The sequence below is a fragment of the Alnus glutinosa genome, chromosome 2 (genome assembly GCF_958979055.1).
Source record: "Alnus glutinosa chromosome 2, dhAlnGlut1.1, whole genome shotgun sequence".
Taxonomy (NCBI): domain Eukaryota; kingdom Viridiplantae; phylum Streptophyta; class Magnoliopsida; order Fagales; family Betulaceae; genus Alnus; species Alnus glutinosa.
In genome coordinates this window covers 4832316-4846179 of record NC_084887.1, presented here as the reverse complement: position 1 = coordinate 4846179, position 13864 = coordinate 4832316, and the positions used below count along the sequence as shown (strand labels likewise).

The following is a 13864-nucleotide window of genomic DNA, read 5'->3' as shown; positions in this document are numbered from 1 at the left end:
AATTTGAAAACCTAATTGCAAAAGTGATAAAAGATTAGAAGTTATAAGTAAAGTTTTCTTAAAAAACAAAAAACAAAAATGGAGGGACTTTTTGTTTTGTTCATGCATGGTCTATTTGTGCCACATACTTCAATCCCATCACTATCGATACCGCAAGTTACATCATGATTGAAAAATGCTTGGGTATTATAGCTTTTATTATAATATTTTTTTAAACTCATCTCGCAATATTTTAGTAGTGAAAAAAATTAAGCAATAAAATTTGATAGATAAATGTAATTGTTTTGTGGTTGATATGGTAAGTGTCATGTGTACTGCGGTGTTTTTTTTTTTTTTTTATATAAGAGACTTATGATGAAAGTTGTAATATCTCTAGCAATAGTCTCATAGATTTCATCCAATAACCTTTTCTTTTTTTTCTTTTTTTTTGGGGGGGGGGGGGGGGCTAAGAAATGAAACACGTCTAATCCCTTCTTAGAGCATTAGTAGCAGATATCCTATAGGTGATCCCCTTCCCTAAATATAGGGAAAATTTGAAAAAAGTCACAAAAAACCACCTCACATCAGTTTTCCTATATTTCTCCTAAACCCTTGGGTAACTACAGTGCTACCCAATGAATTATATATTAATAAAAAAATGACAAAAAGTAAAATGACAAAATGTAGGAAAGTAAGAAAAAAAAATAAGAGTAAAAAAATAGTATTTGATTGATATAGAGAAAGATAAGGGAATCTATTGTGAAATATTGTTTTTATAGGAAAGCAAAAAGTTATTCTGTTCCCTACATTTAGAAAAAATGGTTGGATATCTGCTGCTGGTACTCTTAAGGTTACGATTCAGTGCGACACTTTTTCCCTATTGAACAATGCAATAGGGCAACAGTAAGTATACATAGGAGAGGGCACTACTTGCTCGAGCGGGGTAGCTCAAACCCCACTTCCTTAGGCTTCTAGACACATGCTCAAATAGCAGAGGCCCACCCATACACTTACATATTTCTGCCTTATTGCAGTACTGCAATAGGACGTGTATTGCACCAGATCTCAATCTGTCATTCCCAAAGCCCACTTGGCTGAACGTAGTCGGTTCACCTTCTGCCGTCGAACCAAGAGCTTAACTTTAATCGCCCTAATTTTTCAAGCACTTGAAGTTCTGACCTAAAAACAACTTGGAAATGACAAAGCTACACATTAGCATGTGAAATTCTGTGCTTTAGGAAGCAAATATCATTCTGAGCATTGCTCACACAAACATGGTGAATCTTCCTTGTTGCATCCCCATACACTAAGTTTTTTCAATAGTGATAGGTTTGACAATTAACGAGGTCAAATGATCTTTAATCACCCCAGTCGATGTCCCAAGCCCGTCACCATGTTGGTAGATGCATTGAGCAGTGCGCGCCATGTTCAATGACATCTTCACAACGGATTTTGGCAGGGAACTTTTGGCACTCTCCTCATTCAGTTTCTTCCATGAGTAGCTGATCAATCTCTTTATGTAATCTTGAGCTTCTTCTTTGGATACACTTTCTTGTACCATGTAGCACTCGATGGATTTCGCCACATCACCTCTCTTGCTTTCAGCCTACCAATACAAGAAACAAATAAAAGTAGAGTAGGAAGTGATATGAATATAATAAATATTTACTTCTACCATTGTCAAATAAAATAAGACTAATAGGTCAGCTTATAACAGCTTCTTAACAAACTTAATTACAAATATTTGTACCTCTGAAGTCCCCAAATCATCACTTAGTCTGGTTATGAGGGATGCCCAATATATTGGATCAGAATCGTGCTTGAAGCAATCTAGTGCTTCTTTTGATATAGTGCACCCAAGCTGTACATAAGCATGGACGATTGCTGCAGGACCACCCACAGAAATCGATGCATTTTCTATGTACTCGTCCACAGTTGGAGTGTATCCATTGGAAAACCACCGCGCTTCTATTAAATGTGATCTACAAAGATTTGACCACTGCAATGAAAATAATGAATGCCAATCAGACATTGCATGCCCCATCACAAAGGTGTTTCTGTTAATTATTGCCGATAGAGTTAAACAGAATTGATCAAATCTACATACACCCTATTGAAGAATTAACTTCAATTTTCTTACCGCTTCCTTAATGTAGGGGAAAGTATCCAAGTCCTGATCTTTGAGGACATCAAACACCACTTCATTAACATAGTTAAGCATAGCAACGTAACAAATCTTCATGTATTGGGGAAGGTCATCCATCGCCTTCATCTCCCATCTGCTCAAAATATTAGAAAACGACAGACAAGAAAAAAGGTTCAATATTTGTGATTTAGGTGATGGATTGGACAAAATAAAAAGAAACTATAGGAGCGTTGATAATCATGTTTATTTTGTTCGTGTACCGATCCACAGCATCAGTGAAGCATTTCAGCTCATCTAGCGATCCATATATATCATACATGTCGTCAATAGCTAATAATATGCATACAAATTTGGTGATGCCGATCCTGCACTTCGAAAACTGGGGCTCAAAAATGATCCCCATCGCCCACAAATAATTCTCCATCAATCTATCCCTTGAAAAAGGTAGCTTTTCTTTAAAACCCAAGTCTCTCCACCACCTAATGAATCAAATTCAAAAATGTTAATTATCTAACGGGAAGTCTTCCATTGAAGCATATGGATCAAAATAAGTTTTACCTTGCTAACTCCTCAAGCTCTTGCTGATATATGGATTGCACTAGATTATAATCTAACTTGGCCAGCTCCAACAGAGTCAAGTTCTTTGCAGTATCCTTTTGATAGACATCAATAAAGTTTAGTGCTTCAATTCTTTGCATCCTCCAATACAAGGGGATTTCCAGTGACTGTCTCACTTGCTCAGCTGAATCACTGTCCAATTTTTCCATTAATGATTTTAGGTTTTCGATGCTAAAATCCCTGGCTTCTTCCAAAGTATTTTCTCCATGCATTCGAAGATGAGAGGCTTCATACAAACTCAAAAGTCCCTCCATATCACTGCTTAAGCTGTCCATGAATCTCCCACCGCAGCTTTTGAATTTGTCGAACACATCTGTCTTGCGAAAATCACTAAGAAATGAGTTGTTTAAAGCCCTTTGGAAGAAAATGAAAGCTACATGGAATTTTGTGAAACAATGTCATCACCTGAGCTAATCGAAAAACCATGTTCTCTTAAAACTCGAAACTGCAAAGCAGTGGAGTAAAGATTGCTTGTGACATCCGGATACAAAACACCAATAGCTTCTTCAATCTCATTTTCAAAGTGGTAAGCAACTCCTAACCGCTTCATCGTGGAAGCAAGCTTGAAAAGGACAGAAGGGTCTTTATTGGACGTCAGCAAGCATTTAGCATTTCGTTTCAACTCCTCCAATCGGGTGGCATACAATTCATACTGCAAGACAACCGTAATTACATGCAGATCATGAAGAAAGTACTATCTGACTATACGGAAGGAAAATGACAACAAGTGGACTTACAGTATAGGGAGTGCTTAAGGATTCAATGAGTTTGAGGTCCCAAACGCTAGGATGGTACTGAGCTGATCGCCGTGGATGTGTTAACTCACTGAGCTTTGACACAATCATGGCGGACAGGATTGTTGGCAGGCTTCTTCTTCTGTGTGTTTGGGAAACTAATTTTCTTTGCCGATTAATTGTAACGCAACAGGAGCTAGGGAGGCAGAGAAACATTATTTCTATCAGGAAGATGTTAATGTCACGAACAACTAACTTGAAACAATTATTGCAGAAAATATCTAAAACCTTCTTCTTATATAGAACAAAGATTAGCATAGGGGCAAAGTTATTAGTTATGTACGTTCATTATAAGGAGGACTACAAAATTAATAATTTCAGACCCAAAAATACTTTGATTAGTGTATAATCCCCTCAAACTTTCCCGTTCGTGTGATAAAACTATTTAGGAGGTGCCTTTTATTTTTTAGTTGAAAATATGTTGCGATATGATATAAACGTAAAGTAATTATAAGTATTTTTATTTTGTGAGTGTTTTGTGTTTGCAGTTTGTCAATGCTATTTTTTCTTTTTTATTCACTAAAAATAAAAAAGCAAACCCAATATGCATTATCAAACCAACCCTCAATATGTGTTCTTAATTTTATGATTAATGCTTGAAATTACATTTTTATCTCATATCTATTTTACAAACTACTGACATGACATGTTGTTGCAACTAACCATTGGAACAATATTGTTAAAATAAAGGAAAAATTATAAAAAAGATTCCTGAACAAACAGTCGATTTTAGTATAGCCTCATGAATTTTCAAATGTACTAATGTGACCCATCAAACTATCAAAGTGTCCCAAAAATGTCATTTTTGTCGAAATATTCTTATAATATCCTTATTATATTAAACCCTAAAATAAAAAAAATTAATAAAAAAAACCTTTTTTATTAAAAAAAAAATTATAAAAAAAACTATTAATATAAAACTAAAAAGTTAAAGAAATTAAAAACTTAAAAATTATTAATCTAGTTTTTAAAATATTATATATATATATAACCAAATTTTAAGTAAACTAAACATAATCTAGTTTTTATATTTTAATTATTCCCTTCAAATTAAAAATTAATAAGAAATATTGAAAAAAAAGTTTTTTGGAAAAAAAAATAATAAAAGAAGTAAAGAAAATCACTGGCCCAAGATTCAAAAAATGCAAAATAAAAAATAAAAAAGTTTTTGTAATAAAATTGAGAAATTTCAATTGGATGAATTGCATACTTATTGGCGTTCTCGTAAAACTTTACTGGGATAATATGCTCTTAAAGCTTTAAACATTATTATAATTTATTATCAACATAAATTACTTACACAAATTACAAAAAAAAAGTCACTCCTACTCTCAATGTTATCACAGTTCACAAGTAAGTGGAGAGTGGAGTGTACAAATAGTCAAATAGAAGAGTTGAGTCTTTTCTTAGTCAATAGTCATCAAACTTTATTTTATTTTATTTTTTTGTAAGTAAACTCTATTTCTTTTATATTCTATTGTCTCTTACTGGATCTGGCTACTGCATGTCGCGATAGTTTTTACACTACATCTCAGCCGTAGAATACAAACTTTTTGCTTTTTTTCTTTTTCTTTTTCTCTCTTTCTTTCATTCCCAGCTATTGCGGGAAACCAAAAGTGTGCCAAACACAAGGAACAAACGCTCATAAGCAGATCATCTTTAAATAGGTTTTGTGACTCTCAAAAACTGGCAACTTTGGAAGAGAGAAGTAATTGATCATGGCAAAAAGTGAAGTGAAGCTTCTTGGTGCATGGCCAAGCTCATTTGTGATGAGGGCTCGGATTGCCCTTAACATCAAAGCTTTTGAGTATGAGTTTCTTGAACCTAAGAACCGGCTTCTTTTCCAATTCAATCCTGTCTACAAGGCCCTAGTGAGGGAAAATCGTTGTGCGTTTAGAGACAATAAGGGATTTTGATGGGTTGCTTCCTGACTTGTTTTGGTTCCTGCAAAGAAGGAAACAGGATCGGAACAACGTTCACCCTCGTGACCACCAAGTGTTTGTCTGTTCTCAAACTTTGATTTTTACGGTTTGGTTTGGTGTTTTGCCTTGATCCTCCATCACTGCTTACATGTTTCTGACATACGTAACTATAGGGGCCACTTTATTATAGCGAGTAATGCTTCATTGCCACTTTTTTTTTAATACAACTTTTCACTACCTTGTTTAAATAATAAAGTGGTTCTCCACTTTATTTTATTTTTAATACTCAAAAAATAATAAAAAATTACCTTACCACTTATACAATGCGATAAAAAATTATAAAAAATAAAAATAAAAACGAATGATTGAGGTAGCTGATATACATATAGCTGATAGCTCTCGATCACCGTGAGATTCTCCTCTCCCTACTCCATCTCTCTGTCTCTTTGTGATGCCTCCATGGCAGTGGCTGTGCTGTTTGTTTCTCTCTAGCTCTTTTTGTCTCTGTCTCTCTCCCTAAACAAACGTACAGTTTCATTTTTCCTTTGCGCGCCGTTGGTTACTACGTACCAGCTTTATTACTTTTGCTGAAAATGCTCGGAATAATTTTAATTTTAATTAATACATAATTTTTGTATAATTTTAATTAATTTTTTTATAATTAACTGAATTTATTTTTTTGCATATAAAATTTAAATATTTAATATCAATATCTTAAAAAAATTTATTAGAATTGTATAAAAATTATATAAAAGTTGTACAAAAAATTACCCAAATGCTTTTACCATTTGACATTAAAACATATTCATAAGTTTTGATGTGATGAAAAAAATTGGTTTATGGTTTTGCCTGTCGGACATTATCAAGTTTCTATGGCATTTTATCATTAACAAGTTTTACGGTTTTGAGTCTTTTTAACGTTATGACTGTTTCGTCATTGGACTTCTTTTAAGAAAACCTAACGGTCTTGTTTGGCAAGAGAAATAATCTTCACTTATCTCAAAAATACTTAATTTCAAAACATTTAAACTTTATATTACATTTATAATTTTTTATTATTATTTAATAAAAAAAATTCATTACAATACAATTTTTATTTTTTTATTTTTCTATACAAATTCTTTTTATTTTATATCAGATCTATCACTTTCAACTCCCTCAACTAATTCTTCTTCCCTTACCAAACAAGACTGATATACTATGTCAAACCAACCGTCAAAGAGTCATTCGGGTTGTATTATTATTATTATTATTATTATTATTATTAAATTTGAATTGTATTATTGGTATGCAATGTATGAGTAATATTATCGCCACAACTTCAAATCATTGAGTTACGTACAGCAAATGCATTCAATGAACATGACAGCCTTTTGGCTGGTAGGGACCCAAATTTGGATGATTGGTATAGATAGTTGGATAACATTTTTTAAAGGACGTGGTTTATTTATTTATTATTTTTATTATTATTACTATTATTTATGATTTTGTAGAAAAAGTCTTTTGAGTACTTAATCTAATAGTTTTGATTATTTTGTATTGAAAATTGTTTATTAATATTTTTACTTTTTTTTTGGTAGGAATGAAAAAAAAAGAAATAGAAAAGGTGTTAAGGCTGACTATCAATTAAATCGTTGACGAAAGGAGTATTTTCGACTACCGAACTAAAAAAATTGGTTAAGTTAGTTAATTCGGTAAAGTCTGTTAAATGTCGGTTAGTGAAGTCGGATAGTTGTGAGCTTTTTATATTGGGCCAAGCTTAATTTTATGGGCCAAAATGGGTTATTTTTTGTTTGCTCAAACGGTTATATTTTGGGTTAAACAAGTGTTTATTGGACGCATTTTTTGGATAAACAAGCTGTGATACAAAAAACTGAGAGTCAAAGTGAATTAAGTCAATTCGGTTAAATTAAATGACAAAAGTAAAAATTCAACCGCCTATCTAACCGAATTGACATCGAAACAATTTTTTTATTCTGACTACTGACCATCGAAACTTCGTAGGAGATCGGTAGCGGTCGGGAGACGGCAATCAGATATTCTGCCCACTCCTAGAAGGTGTTAGTAAACGAGGTTGTATCTAGATACTTATTTTAGTTGAAAAATTGGTGAACTGCTATAATGTATATTAGTGTTAACTAAATTTAGTAAGCATTGTAGCTCACTAAACGAATTTGGTCTGAACATTTGGTGAGCAGGTACAATGCTTAGTTTTCATTCACCAAATGTAAAAATAAAGCATTTTTCAATTTCTAACATTTTCTCTCCTCACAAAAAAAATGTAGAAGTCATTGAAAAAGAATATTTAAATAGAATAGTTAAAGTGAATAGTTAAAATAGACAATTGGATAAAGATGCTTTGAAAAAATGAGTAGTTAAAATATAAAATTTGATTTTTTTAGTTAAAATAGAGAACAAAAGGTGCACATGACTATAGAATATAGATGTTTTGGAAAAAGAAATAATAGTTAAAAGAAAAATAATGAAAATGAGTAGTTAAAATATATAGTAATTGAGATGTATGCTCTTTATATATATATTTATAATGGAAAAAAAAAAAAAAACTAAAAATATATGAGGAGAATGTTTTGAAGCTTAGCGAACACCCCCGTAACCAATTACAGTACTAAGTGGTCCATTGACTTGTACAATTTTCACTTTTTGTTAGGTGTTTTGTCCACAGAAATAGAAACAGGTGAAATCTTTTTAACCACATTTTTAGTACTAATTGTGGTAAGCCTCATTTTTGAGGTTTTCAATTCTATAGTACTCTAAGTGGTGGTCCCTTAACAACTTGTACAATTTGTTCGGTGTTTTGTCCGCAGAAATAGAAACAAGGAAACCTTACACATTTCTCAAGAACTAGAACAGACTGTGGACTCCCCAATTGTCGTGTGAAATGATTCTTTCACAATTTTACTTTAATTTAGACATATTTGGCAAAATTTATGGCTTTTTTTAGTAAATGACATACATGTACAAAGTAGTAGGTTATTAGTGAATTATTAATTTTAAAATTATAAAAATGATAGATGTGATGTGATATGAAGTAAAAAGTGTTTATATAGAAAAGTGAAAAAATTTTGTATTATAATGAATTTTTTTTATTTAAATAATAATTAAAAAATTATTGATGTAATAAAAAAAGTGTAAAAAATTAGAATGTTTTGATGTTGATTGTTATTGAGAAATGAAAAAATAAAATAAAAAAAAAATAATTGAAATCTCTCTCTCTCACTACTCTGCACACGGCAGGGCGTTTCCAAACATGACCTTTATACATGGGTTTCACTCAATGTATTTGAGTTGTGTGAAAGTTGTACAAAAAAAATTATACATGAATTACTTCTCCAATTGTTGTTAATTTTTTTTTTTTTGGAAATATCCGATTGTTGCTATTGGGGTGTTTGGTAAAAATTGTTGAATTGAAAATTTTTTTTGAGTAGTAATAAGAAGTGATTAATATAATATAAAGTAAAAAGAATTTGTATGAAAAAATAAAAAAAAAATTATATTATAGTGAATTTTTTTTATTTGAATATTAATAAAAAATTAATGAAGTCACATAAAAAGTAAAAAAAAAAAAAAAAAAAAAAAAAAAAAAAAAGAAAAAAAAAAAAAAGGAGGAGGGGGGAAGTGGAGAGTGCTTTTTTTTTTTTTTTTTTAAATGGAAATAAAAGAGATAAGCGGGGGTGTGGGGGTGTTTCCGTGTTTGTCACCAAATATTTTGGGGGTGTTTCCGTGTTTGTCACCAAATATTCCCACGTGACTCAAAAGCTCGTACGTATGGATTCTACACGCATGCACGAAAAAGACAGGTCCTCTGAAGAATCATTACTGCACGAGGCAATTAAAGAGTCGGTGCAGTATTCACATGGCCCCACACCATTGTGTGTCGGGGTTGTCATGTCCCTAATTATATATCTGGCCTCTTTTTCACTTATTTAATACCTGCATGTGTCCCGTACATCGATCAGACTGTATAGCTGTAGATGGTCTGCCAATGGTGTTCTTTGGAACCAAGCAAAGATCACGAGGGCGAATGGCGATCACTTAATATAATATAATTTTTTATTTTTCTATTTTTTAACGTGTAAAGAATATCTGCGCCTTTAAAGGATAACCTGCGTCTTCCTTCCTCCTTCATAAGGGTAATGATACTGCTGACACATGCATTATAAATGCATAATTTTGACGTAAGGTGGGATCTACACACATGGCAGAGGCGGAGGAATGGGGTCGAGGAGGGTAAAATGTTCCCCCCTCGCCTCTTAAAAAATCTTCTAATTCTTGGCATAAATTATTTTTTATGCCCCTGAACGCTGGAATGCCTTCTAACATTTTATCAACGGGCAAACTTGTCCACGCAGCCCACCCTTTACCGTGGGTTTTACTATCATAACTCATAAACGTTTATGTGAATATGTCAAAATAGAAAAAAGAATACAAAGTTGAGAGGTTGAACAGACGAAGTCGAAGGTTGAAGACAAGCTGATAGGGTAATTTTATTTTTTATTTTTTATTTTTTGTATCCCAATGCAAAACGCACCGTATAGAACTTAGAAGTCGTCAAATTTTTTAAGGACTCAGTCACTCAAGAGTCCATGCCAGTCAAGTCTACAACTCTAGTCTCTACAGACTTGAGACTACAGCTACAAAAGAACATCCTAACAAGTAAAAAGTCTGATACGCACAGTATAGAACTTAAAAGTCATCAGAACTCAAGAGTCCAGTCAACAGACTTGAGACTACATTTGAGTCTCTATGGTATTAGTACCATAAATCAACCAAAAATATTGAAGGAAATATACCATAAATCAACCAAAAATGTGGGTGTGGCTTTAGAAGTTAGAAATTTTCGGACTAAGAAGTAGAATTGTACAAGAACTTGCTATGATGGATTTGTTCATAGTATTTATTCCAACTCAAAACATTCAACCATTTAAATAAGCTTTCAAAGATTAGCCGTTCAAAATAATTTCTAAACAAAATTCAGTCTTTTAGTTTTAAGTATGTAATAAATTTTCATATTATTAAGATTTAAGCTTCAATTTATTGTTCTTTTATATTTAGATTTTTTTTTAATAATTGTTTTTATATTTAATTGTTTATGAATATATATAGTTTTTGTTTCATATTTTAATTGTATAAAATATATAATTGTAATTGTCTGAGATTATAGAGAACAATGATTCAATTGAGGTACAATCAAATTCTAAACGAGCTCGTATTGAGGTAGATTTAGCAAATGTGCCAACCGATCCTTATTTAAGGAAAAAAATTTATGATTATTATCTTAGTGATAGTGACAACATTCGAAGAACATATCTATAAAAAATACCTTGTCAACCATTTAACCATAGTTTTTCGCAAACACAATTTGAAAAAATATGGCATCATTTTAATCCAGCATGGTTCAAAAAAAAATTATTAACCCCCATGACCGAAAATCCTGGCTTCGCCACTGCATGTGAGTCCTCTCAAATGTGCCTTGGAGTTGTGCACTTGTTGTAATTCTAACATTTCCCCCTTCAGAAAGCTCTGACAGAGACAAACAGATGATTTTTTTTTTGTTTTTTTGTTTTTTTTAAAAAAGAAAGTTTATGAGTGTCTTTAGAACATTAACAATTGACCTTTCAATTCTATTTATTTTTTATTTTTTTATACAGGGTATCATGTTTCACCTATAGCCGAACAGTACATCAGAATATGCTGGTTCACACATAGTAGTAGTGTAGCTGAGCATAGAGACCCAGTCAGGATTCACAGACTAATCCCTGACTCCATCCTCAACGCCACTTTAGGAATGAAGCCTTGAATCAAGGGTTATGCTCCAGTGGCTGGCCCAAAGAAGAGGTAGTACCCATCAGGACTTGAATATGGGATCAGAAGGGAGAAATGCCTTACCGTTAAAGTTCTAACCATCTGAGCCACTCCTTGGGGTTATTAACCCTTCAATTTTTTTTTAAAAAATTTGACTTTAAAAAATTATTAAGCTAGCCACTTTTCAAATTCACTAAATATCACTCTCTAAATATTTCTCTACATTAACTAAATATAATTCATTATTACTAAAACTAACTACCAGTATTTAATTTCTTTGCTCAACTACAACTTTAATTCAAACCGTAGTTGTGCATAGGGAGGAAAAAAATATTAAAATAAAGTTAACTTTTGCTTTTGGGGCTCTTTACATTTAAAGATAAATTCTGACCAATATTTAATATAACATTGGCTAAAGATCATGTTATATGATGTTTTTTTTTTTGGGTCAAATTTTAGAGTAAAGCCAAATGTAGAGAGCTCGGCCACTAGAAATGCTCTTAGAGCACTCACATTGAGCTCTTTAAATATGACTTTCCTCTAAATTTGTAACAGAACACACAAAAACTACCATTTAACAAACTCTCTATCAAAAGTTAAATTTAACATCGGTCAGAATCTCTCTCTAAATCTAAAGAGCCAAAAGTGAATGTTAAAGTTTTTTTTAATATTATTTTTTTGCATTGAATGCTTCAAAATGTTTGGCTTGACTTGAATTTATTGCATTAAATACTTTTAGTAGTTAACTTTATAAATAAAAAATAATATTTATTTAAAGTAGAGAAATATTTAGAAAGTTTGTTGTTTAATAACTTTAAAAAATGACTAGCTAAATCAACAAAAATAAATTTTTAGAGTTCAATTTAGAAAAATTTTAAAGAGCTAATTGTGAATGCTCTAAGAACTGCAATATCTCGCAACGCTCTCATAGATTTCATCCTAGAGCCTTCTTTTTGGCTAAGAAATGAACACGTCTAATCCCTTTCTAGGATTAAGATTAAGTACAATACCTTTACCTAATTGTAGTGTAATAAGGCATGAGTATGTGAGTACAGGAGAGGGCTCTACCTTTTTGAACAGGTGTTCAGACAGCTCGAGCCTCACATGCTTTCATTTGGACACTTTTTTTAGCAGGAGAGGCCCTCCCATACACTCACCTATCCCTACCCTATTGTAGTTCAATACGACAAGAGTATTGCACCTGATCTCTATCCTTCATTCCCATAGCCCACCCAGCCGCACGGAATTGGTTCACCTCCTACCATCGGACCAAGAGCTTAACTTTAATCGCCCAAATTTTTCAAGCACCTGCACTTCTAACCTTAAATCTACTAGAAAATGACAAAGCTATCCCAAGCATTGGCCCTAAGTTTAGGGAATAACAAGGAAATCTGTTTTAGGGAGTTTTTTTTTTTTTTTTTTTTTTTTTTTTTTTTTTTTTTTTCTAAAAGAAAAAGAAATCTCAATACCCCAAGTATTACGCAACTCAAAGTTTAAAGGAGACTCACAAAGAGGCATTTAACAACAATTTATCCGCAGATATTTGATGACTGCCATATTTAATAGCATTTCTCAATCTCCACAAGTGGTAAACAACAACACTCCAAGAAAGCTTGCACAAAGAAGCAGCCAAACTCTTACTTCTCCAATTCCTCGAACCAAAAGCCAAGATATCCTCCCACACAACCAGAGGAATGACAATACAACATTTTCCCATATTAAGGTCCACCAAACATGATTGCTGAAGCCAAACTCAAAGAAAGTATGTTCTCTACTTTCAATACAATTATGGCAGAAAACATGTACATTTACTATCACAAGTAAAAAACCCAACATAACAACCATTCACCAGCAAAAAGACTATTTTAAAAACAAACCACAAAAATAAAGCTTGTTTAGGGATAGCAAGATATATAGAGCCATACAAGTTCACACCAATCCACCAAAGGCTTTCTGGACAGAAAAGAATCCTAGGTATCTTTACAAGTATAAGACTCAACTTTAAAAGTCACCTAAATGGCTCTATCCTATGCTTCAAAAACCACCTTGTACAACGGATTTTGAATATAAACAAGAAGATATGACCTAGCATGCGACCAAACCCACTCCCCTCTATACAAAACACTATACATGCAATTTGGCCTCAATACAGCTTCTCTAATCATAAACAATCCATAAGTTAAATTTATCCAACAACACCATCTAAATGACAAGAGTAAAGCCACATGAAAAATATTACTGCAATCCCCCACTCTAAATCTCAAAAAAATGCTTAGCTACAAAATGAAGCTTTAATAATTTTTTTTCCAACACCAAGAACCACCTTGAGGGATCTTCAAAGTCCAAAAACATCTACCTTTTAGCAAGTTCAACTTCATTCAAGCAACCCAAATAGACCTTAATTTTGCAAACAACGCCCAGATATGCCTTAAAATAGAAGCATTATTTCACTCCTCCAACCATCGATCTCAACCCCAATCCATCTTCAACCTTCTCCTGTTCCTCAAATGAAAATCCAATAGTGACTCATCTCAAATTCAATCGTAATTTTAAAAGCCACATCAAACTTTAAGGAGATAAAA

General features: G+C 32.5%; 1 protein-coding gene across 1 annotated transcript; it reads right to left on the bottom strand.

Moving 5' to 3' along the window:
• Positions 1-736: 736 nt before the first annotated feature.
• Positions 737-3795, bottom strand: LOC133860202 (probable terpene synthase 9). Its single transcript, XM_062295848.1, has 7 exons — positions 3481-3795; positions 3149-3395; positions 2684-3056; positions 2386-2604; positions 2120-2258; positions 1730-1978; positions 737-1585 (listed from the first exon to the last, which is right to left on the bottom strand). The coding sequence occupies exons 1-7, from the start codon at positions 3793-3795 to the stop codon at positions 1286-1288; spliced, it is 1842 nt and encodes a 613-aa protein (XP_062151832.1). The 3' UTR covers positions 737-1285.
• Between the last annotated feature and the right edge of the window lie 10069 nt (positions 3796-13864).

Bases quoted from the DNA above. Each gene is read 5' to 3' on its own strand.
- LOC133860202 (XM_062295848.1), bottom strand. From the start codon at position 3,795: ATGCTAATCTTTGTTCTATATAAGAAGAAGGTTTTAGATATTTTCTGC. The intron at 3,396-3,480 runs GTAAGTCCACTT...GTTGTCTTGCAG, and splicing joins CCTTAAGCACTCCCTATACT to TATGAATTGTATGCCACCCG. The intron at 1,979-2,119 runs GTAAGAAAATTG...TTTTCATTGCAG, and splicing joins TCCCCTACATTAAGGAAGCG to TGGTCAAATCTTTGTAGATC.